This window comes from Ostrea edulis, chromosome 2, assembly GCF_947568905.1.
Source record: "Ostrea edulis chromosome 2, xbOstEdul1.1, whole genome shotgun sequence".
Lineage (NCBI taxonomy): Eukaryota > Metazoa > Mollusca > Bivalvia > Ostreida > Ostreidae > Ostrea > Ostrea edulis.
The window spans coordinates 100,237,986-100,261,264 of NC_079165.1; the positions used below are offsets into that span (position 1 = coordinate 100,237,986).

At 35.1% G+C, this 23,279-nt stretch overlaps 1 protein-coding gene across 4 annotated transcripts in view; it reads left to right on the forward strand.

The window, feature by feature from the left end:
• Positions 1-22,618, forward strand: part of LOC125682528 (protein crumbs-like) — a 55,731-nt gene extending 33,113 nt beyond the window's left edge. For all 4 annotated transcript variants that reach the window (XM_048923163.2, XM_048923164.2, XM_048923165.2 and 1 more), the window contains 17 exons: positions 1,746-1,860; positions 2,087-2,291; positions 3,117-4,349; positions 4,682-5,399; positions 5,884-5,996; positions 6,088-6,895; positions 8,617-8,743; positions 9,780-9,848; positions 10,899-11,046; positions 11,153-11,266; positions 11,595-11,723; positions 12,060-12,293; positions 16,126-16,242; positions 16,993-17,232; positions 18,353-18,501; positions 18,796-18,886; positions 19,945-22,618. In XM_048923163.2, coding sequence (XP_048779120.2) covers positions 1,746-1,860; positions 2,087-2,291; positions 3,117-4,349; positions 4,682-5,399; positions 5,884-5,996; positions 6,088-6,895; positions 8,617-8,743; positions 9,780-9,848; positions 10,899-11,046; positions 11,153-11,266; positions 11,595-11,723; positions 12,060-12,293; positions 16,126-16,242; positions 16,993-17,232; positions 18,353-18,501; positions 18,796-18,886; positions 19,945-20,084 — 4,750 coding nt within the window. In that variant the 3' untranslated portion in view covers positions 20,085-22,618. The remainder of the gene's footprint in view (positions 1-1,745; positions 1,861-2,086; positions 2,292-3,116; positions 4,350-4,681; positions 5,400-5,883; positions 5,997-6,087; positions 6,896-8,616; positions 8,744-9,779; positions 9,849-10,898; positions 11,047-11,152; positions 11,267-11,594; positions 11,724-12,059; positions 12,294-16,125; positions 16,243-16,992; positions 17,233-18,352; positions 18,502-18,795; positions 18,887-19,944) is intronic.
• Positions 22,619-23,279: the final 661 nt, after the last annotated feature.

Here is a 23,279-nt window from a genome sequence, read left to right on the forward strand (position 1 = left end):
ATAGGCAAAGGCACAATTGTACATTCAAATTGTCACAATTTTCTCTGAGGATTTTGCAGTCCAGTTTCATGGCTTTACTTGCAGTAAAGGCACCTTCCCTGTCATATAGGAAACCATGTCAAATTCATAGCATGTGGAATGATGCAAATTGTTTATATTCCCCCTTACCTTCATGCAATACATGTAAGAACATAAATTTAACATGGCTGTACGTTTTACAATTTTTGTTTGTGTTGTTTTTGTTTCTGTTTTTATAGATAGATTGTTACATTGTTTTGGAATCTGTCAAATTTTATTACACAGTGATAGACATCTTCCTCCATTTTTTAGCTCACCTGATTAAACAGTGTCTGTTGTCTGTCCATCCATCTGTAAACTTTTCACATTTTCAACTTCTTCTCAAGAACCACTGGGCCAATTCCATCCAAACTTGGCCAAAAGCATCCTTGGGTAAAGGGCTTTCAAGTTTGTTCAAATGAAGGGCCATTCCCACTTCAAAGGGGAGATAATCACAAAAATGCAAAAATAGGGTGGGGTCATTTAAAAATCATCTCAAGAACCAATGAGCCAAAGCTGAAATTTACATGAAGGCTTCCTGACATAGTGCAGATTGAAGTTTGTTCAAATCATGGCCCCTGGGTGTAGGTTGGGGCCACAATAGGGATCAAAGTTTTACATGGGAATAAATAGAGAAAATCTTTAAAAATCTTCTTCTCAAGAACCACTGGGCCAGAAGAGCTGAAATTTACCTGAAAGTTTCTTTACATAGTGCATATTCTAAATTGTTAAAATCCTGGCCCCCGGGGGAAGGATGGGGTCACAATAGGTGATCAAAGTTTTACATGGAAATAAATAGGGAAAATCTTTAAAACTCTTCTTCTCAAGAACCACTGGGCTAGAAAAGTACAAATTTAAATGAAAGCTTCCTGACATAGTGCAGATTGAAGTGTGTTCAAATCAAGGCGCTGGGGGGTAGGATGGGGCCATAATAGGAGATCAAAGTTTTACATGCGAATATTTAGGTAAAGTCTTTGAAAAATCTTCCTCTCAAGAACCATTGGGTTGGGAAAATACAAATTTACATGAAAGCTTCCTGTTATAGTGCAGATTCAAGTTTGTTAAAATCATGACCCCCAGGGGTAGGATGGGGCCACAGTTGGGGATCACATTTTTACATACAAATATTTAGGGGGAAAATCTGTAAAAATCTTCTTCTCAAGAATCACTGGGTCAGAAAAGTTTATTTTTACATGAAGTCTTCCTGACATAATGCAGATTCAAGTGGGTTTTTTCTAAATCATGGCCCTCAGGGGTAGGATGGGGCCCACAAGAGGGGATGAAAGTTTTACATGCAAATATATAGAGAGAATCTTTTAAAATCTTCTCAAGAGCCATTGGGCCAAAGAAGTTTACATTTACATGAAAGCTTCCTGACATAGTGCAGGTTCAAGTTGGTAAAAATCATGGCCCCTGGCGGTAGGTTGGGGCCACAATAGGAATCAAAGTCTTATATGCGAATACATAGGGAAAATCTTTAAATAATGACCAAGTTGACTCAGGTGAGCAATGTGGCCCATGGGCCTCTTGTTTTAATTTGTGAAAGAATTTGTTTTCTTTTTTTGAATTTTGTATAGGTGATAAATATAACATACTTGTTTTTCCAACAACAAAATTTCAACTGCCTCATGAACTTGAAAATTCTATTGATATTATGGAATATGACATTATCTTTGCTGTTGTTATAGGTATGAGTGCAACTGCACAGACACTGGCTTTAATGGTACAAACTGTGAATTGAATATTGATGACTGTGCCTCCAACCCCTGTCAAAATGAGGCTACTTGTTCTGATCTTATCAAGGTAAGGCTACCTTATAGACTAATCCATTGTCATAATCATGTTGGTATCTGAGTCAGAATACTTGTTTCGAAGGTGCCCGCCTGTTCAGCAAAATATTCTACCGTTGTTGACATGTAAATCAATGTACATTGTAGAGCTTTTTAAGGTTCTACAGATATATAAATGCTTACATTATTCTTTGTGATCAGAGCATCAGTGTGATGAGAGTATGTGTGTACTTTTACAGGATTACAACTGTACCTGCTACAATGGATACCAAGGGAAAGATTGTCAGACTGATATCAATGAATGTGAATCCAGCCCCTGTCAGTACAATGGAACCTGTTTGGAGAAGTCTAAAAGTTCTACTTATCAACAGGTCCCCAGTCTGGGAGACTTCTCCTATGCTAAGGCAGAGGGGTACTATTGCCTATGTATTGCAGGCATCACAGGTACAAACACAGATTTAAATAACGAAGACATGGAATTATATGCATAAGAGTCTTCTTAAATATGTACTTATTTTTTCACTAAATTTTGGGTTCAGTAGACACAAACCATGGCTTTCAAAAACATTCATATCCAGATTAAAGGGACTGGTTCACGTTTTTCAAAAGAAATATTTTTCATTTTTAATGTTAAAAATTAAAATTATAGCTTATTTAATGTTGACAACCAAAATTTGGACCGTCTGAATGCAAGGATAAGAGCAATACTTTAGCTTTGATTCTGTGTTATGTAAACAAAGACTCGAGTCTTTTTATGTAAACAAACAAACCTGTGAAACGTTAATTTAGTAATTCAAAGCATCTTCATTTGGTACAATCACAAATTTTAACTTTTAAATGACACATTTTACCTAAAGTATCCTTGATATGTGATATATATATAATAAACTTGGATCAATATCCATTTATTTTGAAAACATCATAAACAATAACACACCTCAATCTTTGTTTTAAAAACAAATAATAAACTCTCTATAATGAGCCTCTGTCATGATGAATAACCTTATTTTTTTTGTGAAACCTTCTAAACACATTAGACTATAGATTTTGATCATTTAAAGTAAAAAAACAAAATTTGGGGGGAAATCGTGAATCAGTCCCTTTAACATCATAAATAAAGCCTGCAATTTCATAATTGTCCGTGAGAGATAAAATCCATTTGGGGTTTATAAAACTAAGTCCTTTTTCTTCAAACTCCTTACTGGAAGTCAGAAAGCTGGGATAAAGGAAACAGAATTATCAATAGTATTTGTAAAATGTATTTTGCAGGAGAAAATTGTGAAATAGACATTAATGAGTGCCTCAACAACACATGTCAACATGGTTCAACATGTCTAGATAGAATTAATTACTATGACTGTCAATGTGCACCTGGGTACAGAGGAGACAGGTGTGAGATTGAAATTGACGAATGTGTGGAATTGACACCATGTAAAAATGGGGCCTCGTGTATAGACAAGATAGCAGATTATGAATGTAGATGTGCACCAGGCTACAAAGGTGAAACATGTGATGAAGAGATTGATGAGTGTTTGGAATATTTACCCTGTGACAATGGAGCTACCTGTGTTGACAAAGTGGCAGATTACAACTGTGTTTGTGCCTCAGAGCCAGACTCCTCTGACAGATCGTTTGCTGGGAAAAACTGCAGTGTAGAATTAAGGGCATGTAAAGATGGAGGGGATAACGTGTGTAGAAATGGGATCTGTATTCCATTCCTCAAATCCGAGTTACCTTCAGTCCAGCAGGACTTTTACTGTAAGTGTAACCCAGGATTCACTGGAAGAAATTGCACAACACCAACAACCTTTTCATTTAATAACCGATTGCCGTCATCAGTCCAACACAACTTAGATCAAACTGGAAACAACACCATAAAGTTTAGGTTTAGGACCACTTTACCAAATGTTATACTAATGATGTGGCATGGGGACTACTTTCCTACTGGGATATTTGTGCACATTGAAATCTTTGAAGGATGTATATACATGGGTTATTTTCCATACAATTCTGATCGCAGTAGAATATTCAAATATCTTCACATTCCATTGATGGTCAATGATGGAGAATGGCATGGCATTTCTCTACACCAGCTAAATGAAACAGACTCTGAAGAGAAAGGACAAATAACTGTCAAGATAGACAGCCCACAGTGTGTCTACAATGCAACATTGTGTGAGAGAGTAGTATATTATCTACAGATGATAAATGCTACTCCAATGAAAGAGGTGTACTTTGGAAAAGCAGGGAATATATCACGTAGGAAACTTACAAAATCACAGACATTGTTCATGGGTTGTATGCAGGACATGACTGTAAACAACAACATTGTATTGTCAGAGAATTCTGATTATAATATTCCCATCAACCTAGTGGCAGGCTGTAACAGAAAACCACAATGTCTGGCCGATACATGCAGCAACCGTGGTACCTGCACGGACGTTTGGGATGATTTTTCATGTAAATGTAATCGACGCTTCTTGGGGAAAAGTTGTGAAGAAGGTAAAGAACTTAAAACATTTTGATTTTTTTTACGTGCTTGAAAGAAAAAATGATGTGGTTTTATAATGTTTGGTAACTGTATTACCGGTATGTTTAAATAGTTTTATAATGTTCGGTAAATGTATTATCCGTATGTTTAAATAGTTTTATGTTTGGTAACTGTATTACCGATATGTTTAAAGAGTTTTATAATGTTCGGTAAATGTATTATCCGTATGTTTAAATAGTTTTATAATGTTTGGTAACTGTATTACCCGTATGTTTAAATCATTGAGACTGCTTTGTATGCAGCGACACTGTTGATTTAATTGAATTTGTTGCGTGTTTTTCAGAGTATATTCCAGCTACGTTTGCCCGAGACAACACACAGATTAGTTTCACCTCTTTTAACATACCTCAGGATCAGAAAGATATTCTTAGAAATAAAGTCAAGTTGACCTTATTTGTCAGAACTCGTGAGCCCAGTGGACTCATTATGTATCTAGGCAATGATGATTCCACTTTTTTGACCCTTGAGATTTTTCAAGGCAAACTGGCCAGCAGGCTCATGCTTTGTAATACTCAGACGATCCTCTTCATCATGGATAATCAAACTGTGTTAAACGATGGACAGCAACATTTTGTTGGTGTGGAGTTTCTTTCAGGGGACAAATTGCAGCTCATCAGAAATGGAAACCCCATCCAGCCACACGCCATTCTGCCAACTGGAAGTTGTGACATTGATGCCAAGTACCTGATGTTTGGTGGGGAAATTCCTCAGTCGATGAAACAGTCTGGTCGTGTGAGGAGGGATACCGTTGTGATCAATGTGAATGGGAACCTTATTCCAAAATTAACTCAGCTGGGAAACTATAAGGGAACTATCCAAGATGCTGAAATTAATGATAATAGACTGGTTTTCTTTCCTGGAAATACTACGGTTGAAAGTAATTTTACTTTGACCAACAGCACAGGAGTTGTTGAAAATGAGGTCACTGATGATGTCTGTGTCAACGAATCTCCATGCATGCACAATGGAACATGTACCAATGTATTCTACAATGATTTCAGGTATGGTCAATTTGCACTGAATACCCAGTACATCAATTCTCATTCTTCATATGAAACATACAAAGTATTACGTGTAGATATGTATACTTACTTATTCCTGTTCACTCCATGGGGAGCATAGGGCCACAATCACACCTCTCCAACGTACTGTGTTTTGGGCTGCATTTTTCAGCTGGGCCCCAAGTAAAACCTGCCTCTCTGGCCTAGCTCTGCTTCTATGGTTCTTCTCCAGGTTTGCCTGGGTCTCCCAACTTTCTTCTTCCCCTGTGGGTTCCATTCAAGGGCCTGCCTTGTGATATTATCAGGTGTTTACACAGTGTATGGCAGATCCATCCCCATTTTATAACCCTCACCCTGATAGATATGTATACATTGTATGTAATTCTTTATGAGAAAAAAAAGGGTTTCCAAGAAAAGTATTAAAAATTGATATGTACTGTTCAGACATTTTCAACAATATGCACTTTCAATTTATTCTTTATAGTTGCAACTGTCCACGGGGATTCAGGGGGAAGAACTGCAGTGAGATTGATTTCTGTGATGATGACTCTTGTCCTAAATCAGCCACCTGCAAAAGCCTACACAACGGGTTTGAATGTAAGTCATCACCTGCTCAGTACTAAATAAAAATCACATTATTGTGAAAATAATGGCACTATTTATTGAAATGTTTTGTTATACTTTATAGGTATTTCGACTACATTATTTGGTGTCAGCAGTCATGTGGAATACACTCCCAAGCTTAATCCAGGTCGATCCATCAAGGAAATATCCATTCAAATAAGAACTTTAGTTAGAAATGGATTAATTCTGTTTGCCCAAAACGATCCACAATTTCTTAAGATCCGAGTTCGAGGAGGCAAAATCCAGGTTCTATACCGTGTTGGAGCAGGACAAACAGAATTAGTGGAGGTGGATTATTATGTTAGTGATGGGGAATTCCACACGGTGAAACTGACGGAGAACGCTGCTAATATGACATTATCAGTGGAGGGCCCCAGCAAAAACATCTCCAAGGACTTCACATTCAGCCATAGTCCCACCATCAATCTCACAGCATTGATTATCAATGAAAAGAGCAGCAGAAAATTAATGTTGGGCTACAGTCAAGATGCTAACGAGGACTGGTTTTACAAAGGTTGTCTGCGTGAAGTGCGAATTGGTGGGGTACTGCTTCCATTTTACTTGAAGAACAACTTCACCAATTTCAATACCTCGGTATATCTGGAGTACTTTGAAGCGCAGGATGTGAATGTTCAGAAGTACGGCTGTTCCACTAATGATTCGTGTGTCCACAGTCAGTGTAAGCACTCTTCAGTGTGCCAGGAAGATTACTATAGCTACACTTGTCAGTGTCCTTCTGGCTACGGAGGACAATGGTGTGAAACTAATAAGGATGATTGTGCAACATCACCCACATGTGGCCAAGGTGGGAAATGTGTGGATGGACTTGATGCCTTCACTTGCCAGTGTAGAGATGGATATAGTGGAATTAGGTGAGTTTTATATGATCTAGCATTGATTGACTGTCATAATAAACTCCCCCATATACAAATCTTTGTGATCAGAATTTTGCAATTTCCTGTCCAATGTAATGGATTTGAACAGGTTTCAAATAAAGTTACTGTAGATACAGCTTCATTGGAATGCCATTCCACTGTATATTGCTTCTCGCTGAAACACAAAAGACATTTCATTGTGATTTTCATAGAGATCTTTGTTTGCATAACATTGAGTACGAACATTCTATAAGACTATTTAATCTATTCAATAGATAACATTGTGTTTAAAGCTTAAAATTTACAAACTTCAGGTTCTTTTATTAATTCTTGTTTGAATTTCTCTGAATTTGAGAGAGTGCTGTTTAGTGCTTAAGACCATAATATATTTATGTGGATTAAGATTGAGTCAATATATTGTGAAGGGTTTATTTTCTTGTTTTGAGGCATATTTGTAGAATAATTAACCATTGTATGTTTTGCTTTGTGCATTTCTTCAATTCTGAGAGGTTTATTAGGTCTTTTTATTCTAGCTGTAGCAATAATTGTCACAGTTCTGTGTGTGCAGATCTTTACAGAAAATGACATTTCAAGGCAGCATGTTGTTTTTTAACAATAGAGCTGATTGGAGTTTGGTATTGGGAGTGTTTTATGCAAGTCAAAGATACGATCATTACGGAGAATCAAGACTGGTGGGCTGAGACTTCAAGTTATCTTTAAAATAAAATGTCCCCCACTGTTTGTGTAACAGGGTGAGGACAGAAGTTATTCAAACAGTCTCTGACAATATGACCCAAATTTGTAATCTTTTACTTTAAATACTTTAGAAATTTCAGACCCACAAAAAATCATTAGCCTCCACACAAAAGGTTTCCAGATGACGTGTTGAGAAAATTCAGTTATATAAAAAAGAGTATAACTATACACAGGAAATGTGTACCCAGTGGCAGCAGCTGGACATTTGTTCAAAGGGGAGGCTCGTTTATTTGTCACAGAATGCAATGATTTAAATGGTCTTCTCAAAGATGCATGATGTCCCAATTCACAAGTATTTGTGAATAGTGATTCTAAGTGAACTTTTAAGCCAGAGAATGAAATGTCATGTTCTGAATGGTTAATGAGATTCAACACCTTTCATACTTTGTCTTTTGAGTTTTCCAAGGGGACAAGAATCTTTTGGTGGGAAAATGTGTCAACGAGTTCTTGACTCTCCACAGCTTAGAGTCTAGAATAAAAGAGAGTCTAGACTTTATTCGTAGTGGATTTAATATTTAAAGCTTTATTAAGCATTAAAGCACACACACACACACAAAAACAACCTTGGACTGTGTTCAAACATTTTTTTTTCCACCTGAAGTGTGTTGAGAAGGTTCTGTGATCTTACCTTGTAGAGATGTACAGGTAGTTACCGGAGGAGTGGGCTAACCAGTACATCAGAACAACATATTACCTAATACATTAGTGGATTGTCAATAACAAATCTATGGAATCCAGCAGAGCACACTTTTTACCTGTTATCAAAGGTGTGACACATTCACCGACAGAAGGCCAGTTAACATAGAGGGAGCCCTCCGTCTGATGGGATGACTGACTTCTGCTGACAATTTATAGACAAATTGTTTATTGTTTATGATGACCCAGCAGTAGGATGTGAAATCCCTTGTCATGAGATACTGGTTTATTTTAGCTATTACGGTGTGTCTGTCTGTTTCCTGTAGGTGTTCAAACTACACAGACCCCTGTAATCCCAACCTCTGTCAGAACGGGGCGGAGTGTAGTGATGGTGGTGGGACTGCTACCTGTAACTGTACGAGTGGATACATAGGAAGCACCTGTCAAACCCAGGTAAGGTTATTTCTCATTCTGTCGGGGGGGGGGGGGGGGGGGGGGGGGGGGGGATTTCATTTCCAGTCAATTGTTTTGAGTGTACACATCAATAGAGTTCTTGATCCATGTGTGCTAACTTCATGAAGATAATCTATAAGCATATTAAAAGCAATTATTTCTAAAGACTGTGATGAGTTTTACTTTAAAAATGTGTTTTTAATTAAATGTGTTTATAGTCGTTTTATCCTAATCAATAAACACGTATTATTCAAATTCTGTAATGTGTTTATTCTTTGTACACAACGTAATATGATTCCTCATACAGACATAATATTTCCTTGTATGAAGTATAACTAAGATTAAAGAAGGTGTGTGTCTTACAGAGCCGACATAGGTCTAGATGTTTATAGAGACAGCACATAGATTGCAATAAAATCAATATAGCTTCCTAATATAGCTTTACTTGGTCGTTTATGACTTGCATATTCCTGTTGAATGCAAAGTTGCTGAATTTTTATTGGTGCATTAATATTAGATAATGCAGGGTTATAAAATAGTAATTTATGACAAATACCTGTAATTTACTGCATTGATCCCATTTCTATACCATGTTCTACAGTACACAACGTGGACCCCGGCCAGCACATTGGGATGTGTTTGTCCTGCATTTATAAAGCTACAATCATAAAAATTAGAAATGGAGTGAAATACTATAGATCTATTTATCATCATTCGGTGAAAAAATAATTCATTTTTGATATTTTTCTTAGATTTTTTTTTTTTTTAGGATGTCATTCATATACAGATGTGTAATTGTAAAGTGATGTAACATGTAGATTGTTGATAAATTACTATGCTTGTATAACCATGTACTTAATGGTATGCCTGTTTGACTACATAATATTACCCTAAAGGCAGAATTTAGACAGGTCATGTAAAATTATAGCTCTTAATAATTATTTCAGTCTTGTGTCGGGACTTAATAACAAGGAAATAATTTTCATATATGAGGGCGTACAATATTCTCTTGTACAATGAAGTCTTTCCCTTTCAGGTTACACAGACATGCAATGATAGCCCGTGTAAGAACAATGCTTCTTGTGCGGACGACAACAGCAAACAAGTGAGTTGGAACTCCATAAATAGAGAGAATATTTGTTAGTGGTGCTGAAAGGAAATCCAAAATTTGATGGGTCTGGGAAAGATCTATTAAACGTGTGCATTTCTAAAGATATTTTTCTCAAGCAAAAAAAAAAAAAAATAGAGGATAAATGAGTCGTAGGATATTAGAGAGAATAGGTTTGTAATGCATACAGCTTCATTTAATTACAGGTAGATAGATGTTTATTTATAATATTGTCTTAATTTCCATATGTTAACCATGTGCCAAACCTTTCGAGACTACCTGATTCTATCAGTGTTTTGATGATAACTTGTTTACAAAATTTGTAAGTAAGACATAAATTTGAAGCACAAAATCTCTCACAATATTTCATACAGGAGATAAAATGTACTAGCTACGATCACTGTTTCATGTTTGTTCTCGTGGCACGGTGTTAGACACCGCTTTTACAAGTTTGTAAACTGTGGCCAGCATATAACATTACAAATAGTAGTGATATTTGCCTTGTATTTGGGCTATTCCCTAAAGCTTACTACGTGAACACACATGCATACACATTTAATGTCATCAACCCTCTCTATTATGAAGCATCATTGAAAGATGGCAGTTTTGTTTTATCAGTAAACCTTCCAAAGGCATTATATCCATTTCCTATTCACTTTATTTATTATACCCATTACTTGTTCACTTTATTTACGTTACCCATTTCCTGTTCACTTTATTTACTTTACCCATTTCCTGTTCACTTTATTTAATTATTATACCCATTTCCTTTTCACTTTATTTACTTTACTGATCACTTTACCCATTTCCTGTTCACTTTATTCACGATACCCACTTCCTGTTCATGTTATAATCACTATACCCATTTCCTGTTCATGTTATTCACAATATCCTTTTTCTGTTCACTTTACCCATTTACTTTTCACTAGATACATTAAAAGTTTTTTTTTAAATTAAAAGTTTGTAATAAAAAAGGAAGAAAAACAAATCAGTGATTCAGTAAAGAACTTAACAGAATGTTTCAACCTTCTGTATTTGTTGTTGTAGCCACCATTCAGTTGCTCCTGTACAGAGAAGTACACTGGGCCCTTATGTGATGTGGAGAAGGACTTCTGTGATGATCTCCCTTGTTTAAATGGGGGCACCTGCATCAATAATTATGCAGAGAATACATTCACATGTAGATGTGTCCCAGGTATCTGCCTGCATAGTACCTCTCTATGATACTGATTCAGTTTGCTTTGTTGATGTGTTAATTGTTTTATTCCAGCAAATGTGAATTGTTTTGTAAATATTTTCAGGATTTGATGGCAAGAACTGTAGTCATAACATTGACAATTGCAGTTCCAAACCCTGCAATAACAATGGTGCCTGTGTAGACCTGATCAATGACCATCTTTGTAACTGTACAGATGGTAAGTCCGTTTGATAAAAATCATATCATGAAATTATTTTGAACCTGTTCTTTTCTATCTTCAGTTGCATGACGATGAGTTAAGTTTAACTGACAGTTAGGTCTAGTGAGTGCTATATAAATGTAAGAGTTAACAGGAAGTTACCTGTCAAAGTCAACTAACAGTCATGCAACTGGGTCCAGTTTTGCTAGTTAAATGATCCGGTTGTGGATTTGAAATTTGTTCATCTAAAATCCAACATTTGTGTATAGAAATTAGTTCTATATTAACAGATAAACTCCAGACTTTGATTTATACATGTATATGCATATGTTTCTATTGCTTTAAGGTTGGAGAGGGCAATCCTGTGAGCAGGACATTAATGAGTGTGACTACCAGCCCTGTCAGAGAGGAATCTGTGAGAATACACCAGGAAGCTTCTCCTGTAACTGTGTAGGAGACGGGATTGGATACACGGGTAAGGAGGTGTCTGCATACAGATTCTCATGTCAATAACATTTCTAATAGTCAAATAGACGATGTTATGTCCCAGTGACCAGACCAGAGAATCTTAAAAGTCTCCGTGTGAGATATGTACAAGTACTGATTTACTGTAGTAAGTCAAATTCCAACCCAGGACTTGTATGCTTTCGTAGAGGCTAAACCAGGAACTACATGTATCTGTTCTGTGTATCAGTGTGACTTTTAGGAAATAAGATGATATCTAGTATACATAGTAATGGTTTGTGTCCAGGAACTGACTGTCTTTGAAAGTACGTGTTTGTGAGTATTTTTGTTTACCTTTAATACTTAGGCCCGGACTGTGGGAAGGATTATAATGAGTGTACAGAAGAGTCCCCCTGTGCTAATGGGGCAACATGTGTGAACTATGAGGGAGATTACAACTGTAGCTGTACGGAGGGATACAAGGGGAAGAACTGCACAGAGGTGGACTGTGACAGTGTGAACTGTCTCAACGGGGGTCAGTGCAAGCACCGGCCACCACTCAACAATACGTGGATGTGTGAATGTCCAACATATGTACATGGTAAGAATGCTTATGTACAGAATTTGGTTTTCAAGAGGAATTTTTAGCACGTTTTTGTAGTTTACAGAGAGAATAATACTCTTGGAAATAGGAAGAGGGCTTATTATGGAGGTTTTTATATACAAATGTACCTGCATAAATAACTCCAGTGACCTATTGTCATTTGCCAGTAGTTAACTTTAAAGCATTTTTCACATCACTGAATTTGACCAAATTTGATACATAGCATCTTTGGAATGGTGGAATTACAAAATAGAATTAAGAATGTTTTAGTCCAGTGGAGTTGATTCAAAGCCTCCCTAAATCAGTGTAGTATTTTTGTGCCCCATCAAATGAAGTGGGAGGGGGGATTTATATAAGACTCACCCTGATCATCTGTCTAATTGGGTATAGGCCATAAAATGTAGTGAAGTTCAAGGTCACTGGGAGAAGAATGTTCAAAATTCATATCTAGGCAAGAATTTTCAACAAAAACATCAAAATGAAATGTTTATACTTGACATAAATGTTGCTCATAACATGAAGGAGTAATTGGTAACTAACTCAAGGTCATTTGCTCAATGTCACTTAAAAGAAAAAATTCATGTCCTTTGCTTTTTTGTTACTGAGAAACATTAAACATTAACATTAGATGCACATTATCAAGACTGTCTTTATACAAGGATTGCTTTTGATGTGGTTGTGTTGTACCTTGACCTTAGGTCTTTTACTCAAGTTCAATGATACTTGAGAGTTTGAATGTCAAGCTAATGTGAATTTTGGCTTTAAATTTTTCATACATGTATTTCAAATCTACTTCAGTTTAGATGTGCCAAACAGGACAGATTTAGCTGGAATTTTTTTTTTTTTTTTTTACTTGTGCACATTCAACAAGCAATCTATCAGAATTATACAAAGCAGTCAATATTTAACCAGAGTTGTCCTTCTTACCTCACCCACACCTCACTGTGTAGTGAAGTTAGAGGACTATGGATGTCAGTCTGTGTTGTATGCTAGGCTCCCAGATTCTTGGTTCAGCTACACAAAACATTCAACTTCCTCTCACAATAGATTCAAATGAGCAATGAAAGAACTTAAACTGCAAAGTATCAAATCTCATTTTGGATACCCTTATATGGCTTATCCCTAATAGCAAAAAGAAATGGAAAAAAATCCATTTAATTTAGATTTCTCTTAAATTTATTTTCCATTTACCATTGATATTCAATTTGTTTTCATTTTTTCTTGAAATGAAATGCAAGTTTCCATTTATATGAACACCATTGATTTCCATTTATTGAAATAAATGGTCTTAGAATTACAAAATGGAACAATTTCTTATCAATTTATCAAAATAAATTGAAAATAAAAGGTTTAGATTTAAGAAGTGTAGCATTTATTTACCATTTCTATTCAGGACCATTCATTCTAAAAATAAATGGTTGTTCTCTTTCATATAAACTGAAATGAAAATGAAGATACTCTAGAAGTCCTCCGAATCCTTTATAAGTATTTCAGTTTTTGTTGGATTGGTAATAGTTAATGTTGATGTCTTCTAACATAGATTTGCTTTGATTTGTCATAAGGTCCAACCAGTCACACGAGAAAAACAGTAATAATTAAATCACATATGTAGACAAAACGAAGTAAACTCAATGGAAATGAAATATTGTCACATTCCTAACATCTGACTGGATCCATGTCTCGGGTGACAGTACTTGTAGTAGCTATCGAGTTGGTTTGAAATGAGCTAGATCAATGAAAAATAGAATTTGAAATGATGCTCTTATAGATTTAGGATGTAAATACAGGTATTGTGGTTTGATAGGAGAGTTGTGAATCTACGGAAAGGTCTATTGATCTAATTTGTATCGTGGTGATGCTAATGAAATTACTGGTAGTATATATCCTTTCCACAGCTGTAACATAAAATGCACCATTGCAAAATTTGATTTCTTTTCCCCTATAATGGGCCCAAGCAGGTATCATTTTGAATTTTACACTTCCTGTTGTAAAATCTACAAAGTTATGTTACAACTCTGTGGAATGAAATGCTGAAATTTTAAAACAGCATTTTCACCAGATTTCACTACGTACCCTTTAAAGTATGGCAGAGTTAGTTTCTGACTGATAGCCACAGGGGCAAATTGGTAAATTAGAAACAGAATAAACACAAGGCCCCAAGTCACAAAGAAAGAAGTCTTCTACAGGGTAACTCCCTGTGACCTTTTGGACTGAGCCCAAGTCTTTGTTTTATCCAGGAAACTAATGATTTATTTGATTTACATCATTTTTACCTTCAATAGTGATATACATGTATATACATTGTTACAGTAACTTTATAGTAACCAGTAGTCAAATGTTAATACATGTGTATATTCTTTGATGAATTTCATGTTAGCAACTTATATATACAATGTTGACAGATATGAATACCCAAGGGGTCTGTGAGTAAGTGATGAATAACATAGATAGTGGGGTAAGTCACCCAAAGGGCCATACAGTCAAACAGAAAGATGACTGACATCACTTCATGCTGTTTTGAACTGTAGAATGTTCATATATTGGATGTTAAGTGTTTTTTATGACAAAGGATTTCAGTTTAGCGTATCGTACATGGTGCTAGGATGATTGAAACTGTTTTAAACTTCTTATTCATTAGATAGTAACATAGATTTTGTATCCCATTTTCTCGGAAAAAATTGTGCTTTGTGTCTGATGACTAAACCACTATTCTACATTTGGTAAACATTATGGGAGTTCAGCTAATCTAAAGTTATCTATATGTACAGTACACCTTGTATAAATTGATCAAAGGTGAAGGAAAGTCTACAAAGTCAATTGATTTGACCGACAGTGCTCTTCATATTTACTTGGATAGACCCTAGTTATATGACCAGGTAAACAAATTTAGTGTACCTATTTGAATAACACCTGTAATTAGCTTACAGGTGTATTGTCATCAGACAAGGATTTGTTGGATTTCACACAGGTCAACAGAGGAGCATCACAGTCTGTTGTGTAGAATGTATTGGATGTAACTAAAATTGTGTCAAAAGTTACTTTTTCCTCGTAGTGTATTTTATGCACTGTTTCTCCTGGCACATTTAACTTTCACTAGGAGCCTTCTGTTTAAAGTTGTCTATTTTTATGGGATCCGTTCTTTCCTGGAGACAATGAAAACAAATTGTGTGGAAGTTGGAGCTTACAACAGTTTTGAATGGTGTGTACACTTCTTCTATGTGTGGAGTGGATTAGTTGTTTTGTAAAGTGTACCTTAAGCTTGACTTAGGTAGAAACCATTAAGTCAGTTGTTCATGTGCTTTCCTGAAATGAAGCACAGGTACCATATATCGGATAATTTTGGTGACAGGAATGTACAATGGATTTTTCTCAAATCTTTGCACTTTCGGGGTTTTTTGGGGGTTTTTTTGAGCAATTTCATTGTATCATTTATACAAACAGAAAATTTGGTGCTCTTTTTGGTGAATCTGCCAAAAAAAGCTAACAATTCCAGTAGATTAAAATTCCTCAATATGTGGTGTGATTTTAATATCAAACTGCATATCAATGGGCTACACATGTATAAATATTTTCTAAAAATATTTTGGTGCATCATTTTCTGCTGTACAGTCCTAAAAAGTAATTGAAAAGCTGGTTTAAGGACTATCAATTTTTTTTTTTATTTCTATGATAGCACAATGTATACCTTAAAATGGCTGTGTGCTGTCCATGAATGGATTCACTAGGATGTGTTCAGATTGAAAATGTCTGCAGTACAAAACTATGTTGGTAGCTACTTTTACACTTTCCCCCATTAAAAGTTTTTATGCATTTTTATTTTCCTTTGCAGGCACAAAATGTAGCACACTGGGACCATGTTATGATGAGCCATGTCACGAGAGCAACATTAAATCCCCTTGTGTAGAGATTGAAAATCTAACAGATTATACTTGTTCGTGTAAGAAAGGTAAGTTATAAATCATAAAACTGTTAATGAAATTTTCATCTATGTGTCAGTATGCATTTCATTAATTAGATATCATTTTTTGGTAATTTCATTAATTAGATATCATTTTTTGGTAATTTCATTACTTAGATATCATTTTTTGGTAAAGAAAAAAGTTGATATTGTTGTCTTGTTTTACTATTAAAATGGTGTAGCTTTAAAGCTGCTAGAATATTTCAACTTCAGTTACACTGACAATATAGAGGTTTCTCTCTCAGCAATTCCTCGGTCTAACAGTCACCAGAGGGCGCACTACGCAGGCTTCACTTAAACCTCCATTAATAATCTCTGAATCAATCAAGCGCATATATATCATATGAATCAATCACGTGCATATATCTTATTAACAGGAAACAAAAAGTTTAAATAATCAGTGGGGTTTTTTTTCTTTTGTTCTTTTATTTTATGAAGATAAAAAAAATCTTGTCATATAATCGTTTTACAAGATTATTGTAATTTACACAATAACAAGTGTAAGTGAAGCTTGCGTAGTGCATCCTCTGGAGAGAAATTGCTGTGAACAGTTATCAGTTATGCCTGGGGATTACTATAACATGGACTCACCTCATAAACATAGCACATGGAGCACATTATTAGCTACATGGTTGGGAAAAGTTTATATATATACTGTACTTTTTGTTAAGGTTAATGGTAAGTTTAAGTTAAACAGGCCGGTCATCATAATTTGACCGCATTGTGATATGATTTTAGAGTGGCAGGGTAAGAACTGCACAGAGGATGTAGACGAGTGTTCCAGCAGTTCTCCTCCATGTTCTCACACTCAGAGCGAAAACTGCACCAATGTCCAAGGCGACTACATCTGCTACTGCCTCCCAGGATTCTCAGATAAAAACTGTAATACCGATATTGATGAATGTGTGGCAGTTACCTGTCATAATGGCGGGACCTGTATAAACCAGATCAACAGTTACACCTGTAATTGTACACCAGGTAAGATGAGGTTTAGATCACTGAGACACTGACATCGTAACATTGATAAGGATGCTTGATTATGACATCATCATTTTGTTTTACTGAATACTGTAGATCCCTCATTTTACGCAAGTACTAATATCGCAAAATGTTGTGCAGTCAAATCATGAGTCAACATAAATTCGTGAGTGCTCTGTTGATCTAGAGTTTATTTATGTAGATAGATGCTTCACGTGAAATTACGCTTTGATAAATTCATGTATATTTAGGAATTTACAGTATTCTAAGTCCCATTTACTGATGGTCTTCATGAAGGTGAGCTATTTGGACTTTGCCCACTGATTGTTTTTATGAAATCTATAAGCAAAAGTACATTTGTATTGTTGTTGATACTGGAATATTTTTCATTGAAATTTCTAATTACTGGCACTTGTATATGAATCTTTAAAATGCCACAATATGAAAGTTCTGGAATTTATAATTACTCAGTAATTACCTGGAAATCGTTTATCGATACATGTTTTGCTACAGATGTCTTGGATTTCAGGCGATCCCAACATACTTAACTGTTTTACACAGAATTGGAAATCTTTAGTTTTAATGGCCTGCTTTGATAGCAGGAATATTTTATAAACAAGCTTCATTTCCAACAGAGATATGAAATATTGGTCTGATATTCATTCATTATTTTGATGAGCTTAAGTTTATTAGGGCCCCACAACTCATCAGCCTGTGTGTAACTTTGTCCATCAGTGCAAATACTTTTGTGGACTTTTTTTCTTTTTGGCTGTCCCTGCCGTTATTGAATTGGAACTTAATATACATGAACTTATATCAATGGGTTACAGATCAAATTTGAGTGTTGGGTTTCTGAAAGAGTTATGGACCTTGAACTTGGCAAGGTGTATTTTCAAAAATCAAATGTACATTTTACTTTCATTTCTGTCCGAATTCGTAATCATTAAAATAGATATACTATATATATCAAAATTCATTATAACACTGTTTACAACTGCAATGCGTTCATGAGGAAATGGCTGTCATATTTAACAATTTGCAAATTAAGATATCAAAGGCAAAAAACATTGGAAATGTAAATATTATTTAGCTATTAGTTAATTGTAAAAAAATATTTCAGGGTGGACCAACTCAACCAATTGTATGGAAAACATAAATGAATGTCAGCAGCCGGATCTGTGCTTGAATGATGCCACATGTGTTGACACAGAAGGCAGCTTTGAGTGTGTCTGTCAGCCCGGCTACACAGGGACTCTCTGTGATGTTATGGTATAAACCTTACACAGTGTAGATAAAGTGTCGATAAATTAAGTAGCAATATGTCTTTGGAAAAATAAATATAACCTGTCATCTGCTTTGATAACAAGAGCTGAAAATTTCTGGATGACTTTAAAATCTGCATGTCAATTACATATTTAACACAAGTTGCTGATTTAAGTGCATGTATTAGGTACAGCAGGTACAGAGAGGGGATTATGTGTAAATGTTTAAACTGACATGTAATTGTTGTATGTAGTTGTGTAAGTGTGTAGAAATTGAGACTAGTGCTGCCCTCTATTGTAGGATCCAGATTCCAGGAAGATTACACAAGAGGATAATATCTGGATCATTGTGGGTCCGGTGGTGGCGGGATGTTTGTTATTAGTAGTCATAGGTAAGGTGGCATCTGTTATAATTATACCCCCCGCAACAAGTTGTGGGGGGGGTATATTGGAATCGGGTTGTCCGTCTGTCTGTCCGTCCGTCCGTCCGTCTGTAGACGCAATGGTTTCCGGACTCTAAAGCATTGTCCTTTCCACCTACCATCACCATATCATATATATGGACTACCCATGGGATGAAGATGTTCCCTATCGATTTTGGGGTCAAAAGGTCAAAGGTCAAGCGCACTGGACATCGAAGTAGCAATATGGTTTCCGGGCTCTAAAGTGTTATCCTTTCCACCTACAGTCACCATATCATACATATGGACTACCCATGGGATGAAGATGTTCCCTATCGATTTTGGGGTCAAAAGGTCAAAGGTCAAGCGCACTGGACATCGAAGTAGTAATATGGTTTCCGGGCTCTAAAGGGTTATCCTTTCCACCTACAGTCACCATATCATACATATGGACTACCCATGGGATGAAGATGTTCCCTATCAATTTTGGGGTCAAAAGGTCAAAGGTCATGCACACTGGACATCGAAGTAGCAATATGGTTTCCATTTAAATTCTTTAATGGCTTTTTTCATCGCATGGAGATGCTGTGTTCCTAGATACCTTTTGGATCATAATACTGAAGTTTTACCTATTACCTACACCCTTTGGGAGATTGGGGTAAGCGGGAGGTATTCTTAGTGAGCATTGCTCACAGTACCTCTTGTTAGTCCTAGTTTAAGTGGCATCTCTGCAACTCCTTGATGAGCATAAAGTTTACAGTTGAGCTCAATATTGTGTAGCGAATCACTATCCTGTAGTACACTGTAGTTGTATTAATTTCTTGATTACTATTAGAATTATATCATTTTGCTCTTCACAGGGAAGGAATTTTACTTATTTTAGAAGTTTTTAAGCTCCTATGACTTTTTTATTCTTGCTATTTATAACTATAGGTTCTATTGATCAGATGTTTTTTGCATAAAGTTCAAAACTTTATTATCAGAATGAAAATATATTAAAGTATGCTTTTTGTAAAATTTGATCTCAATGCCCTCATTTTTTTTAACAGGTTTAGTAATATTCTTAAAAATGGCACGTAAAAAGCGGCGAACGCGAGGAACATACAATCCCAGTCGACAGGAAATTAATGGCTCCAAACTAGAACTTGGTCGTGTTTTGAAACCCCCTCCTGAGGAGAGACTAATTTAAGGATAAATTCAAAGGATATCTGTGATGGAAATATTCCCATAGACCTAAATAACTCAATTGTCTCAAAAGAAGTAATGGAGTGAGTGATTCTGTAAAGGGAAGCAACTCAAGTGAAAATGACTCACAGTGAGAGACTTGGTCATTCAAGACCATTTTTTACCCTGCCAAAGATTTATCTTGATCAAACAGAAATCAAAACCAAATAATGGAACTATGCAATCCTAGACTTTGGGACAGATTATTTGACCTGTCCTGTAAAAGCAATTTAAATGATATCTTGGATAGGTGCATCATTATGGATATTTGAACAAGCATGGTTGGATGTTTTGGATATTTGAGTGAGAATTTTATGTCACATGGCATTGATTCTAGTGAACAAGTGCTAACAATTCTCTGATCAAATTTGTTGATGATATTTTCATTTAAGCAAGTTAAATACTACAAGATTTGCACCCATATCTCAGGAATGTCTGCAATAAGTGTCATTTTCTTAGCCTTGAACTCCCATAGCCTTGACCTGTGTCAAAGTATAGTTGTTCTTTTATCACTGAAGTTGTAAGATTTTGAGCCCATGATTGAACAATATTTATCAATGATTGTAATGCAGTAACAGTAAATCGTTCATGAATAGATTAGACTAAACTACATGAGTTGACACACTGTATCAAGACTTGTTCTGAAGTTGTGTAACAATGATTTTGATTTCTTTGTATGATAAATATAGTTATTGATATTTCCAGCATGTGTAATAGCATTATTTAGTGTCTTTTACTGTGATATTGGCCAAAGACTTCTCATTTTTCACATTGATTTCATTATTTTCCCAGTAATTAAATGCCATTTGATGATGTGTATCAAAACAATTATATACAAATATGTTATAATCTCTGTTAAGATTGCACAAGCATTCACTCTCACACATGTACAATTTCAATATATATATTATTTCAAAACCAGCCAGAATTTTGTGTCATTTGACTTGAATGTGTCAGTACTTGTTGAGTTGGTGCTATGTATTTAGTGGGGAATTTTCTTCTGATTATTATGTGCATAGTTTCATAAATCTATATTTAGCTATGACACAGTATTGTATTTACATAGTACAGAAGTGAATTTGTACCAGTCTTTAGGAAGATAAAAATGTGTGTTTCGATTCATTGAAGAATGATGTCACTTGCTATCGTTACTTTATGGTGTGTATGTGATGTGAATGTTTGCAAATTAAGCCTGGTAGTGTAAGAATGAAAGGGCATCAAAAATACACATATTGAAATTAATTTTCATGATTTTAATACTCATATCCATGTGCAGTGTGGACTAATTTATTAACAACATGCTAATTAGAGCAAGTCTCTTAGAATTTAGTCACATTTCAGCATGTGCTAATTTATTGACAGCATGCTAATTTGAGCAAGTCTCTTAGAATTTAGTCACATTTCTGAACAAATTGTCAAGACTAAACATGTAATATAGATGGTATAAAATTTCCCTCTGACAATCAGTCTGGGTTTCCTATTACAGTTCTAAAGCCAGAAGGAATGTTCTAGTAATGTTATTTAATTGCTGTTCCTTTGGATGTTATTTTTGATAATAATTAAGGTTTCTGTATCCCTAATACATTCCTACATTTCTGACTTTTAGACATATTACATATCAATAGTATATCATGGTTGTGATTATATGTATTACCCTTGTTAATTGCAATTTTTTTTTTTAAATCCAGAGGGATTAATGTTTAAGGACATTTAATCCTCAGATATATTGTTAACATTTTTGAAATTGTTTGTGCATTTTTGCCAAATATGTACCAGTCCTTCTATTTTCCTCTTGAATCCATCTTGTTCTTGCATTCTAATCCAAAGTTAGATTTTCTGATCATATTTTTATTGAAATTAAATTCAACATGATGAGATGGAGACCCTCTAAAAACTTCCCTGTAGATTATCATGAAATTAAGATATTTCATTACTTATGATCAATTTACACTATAAAAAAAAACTCCATTATGCATATATACAGTGTAGATCTTTTTCTGTGGATTTTATATATTTATTTATATATATATATATTATATATATCCACTAATTGTCATCAAACAAACTAATGTTAAATTTTATGGGAAAGTTTTTTATCCGTCTCATTAAAAATGAATTGTGTTATAAGCCATGAATATTATGATATACTTTGTACATATATTTGTATATTTTTATACTGCATCAGATGTAATCATACATTAATCATTTTTATACAGAGGGAGATGAGATTATAAAAACTATCTGTTGTCATTCCGATTCATTCATAACTTAATGAGCATGTATATTTTTTGTCTCCTGCCATAGTGGCATTGTGATGCTACGCAAGACTGCTTTCAACATAATCAGTGCGGAAATGAAAAAAAAAGTTACATGTATTGTGTTGAACACAAAGGATTAAAAAAAAGAGCTATTATCATTATACAAAGGCATGGTATATCATTATAAAACTAGTCAGCAATATTTTATTCATTATGAAATAAAGTCCAATTAACAATTTAGTATGTTTGTTTGTTGTCGTATGAAATAAAGGTCAGATTTACTGTTGTGCAGACTCAGTATAGTGGGATGTTGAGGTAAGAAACGAAGATCAAAGCTAGTGTATGGTACTACATGTAGTTAACCATTTTTAAAATCAGTAGGCTTTGTAGAAGTCAAAGATACAGTATTCCAATATAATTGTATCTTAACAGGAACTCTCAGAAATTTGTTTTCCAATAGCCTTCAGAATTTAAAGATACATTAAATAGGCCTGTAGCATACATTATTTTGAAATAGTTGTCCATGTAAAGGAAACTGCAACACACCTGATCATTAGGTAAATGTGCAAAAGATTTGCCTGGATCAGGAAATTGCTACACATTTATTCTTAGGAAATAGAATTTTTCTCGAATGCATGTATGACAAGTTTTACAAATATGGTATAAAATGTGTAATTGTCGGAAACCTAATTTGGTGAATCCATGTCATCCTTCAGATTCTTCATTTCATTTGTAATTTTAAGAAGGGTTGACATTTTTTATGATAGATCTGTGCGTGTGTGTAGTTCAAACTGTAGTACTAGTATTCTTCTATTCTTGCAAATGAATCGAAAAGTCTTATAATATGAAGATAGTTGGTAAAATGGGTAGTAACCAACTATCTAATTTGAATTGTAGAGATC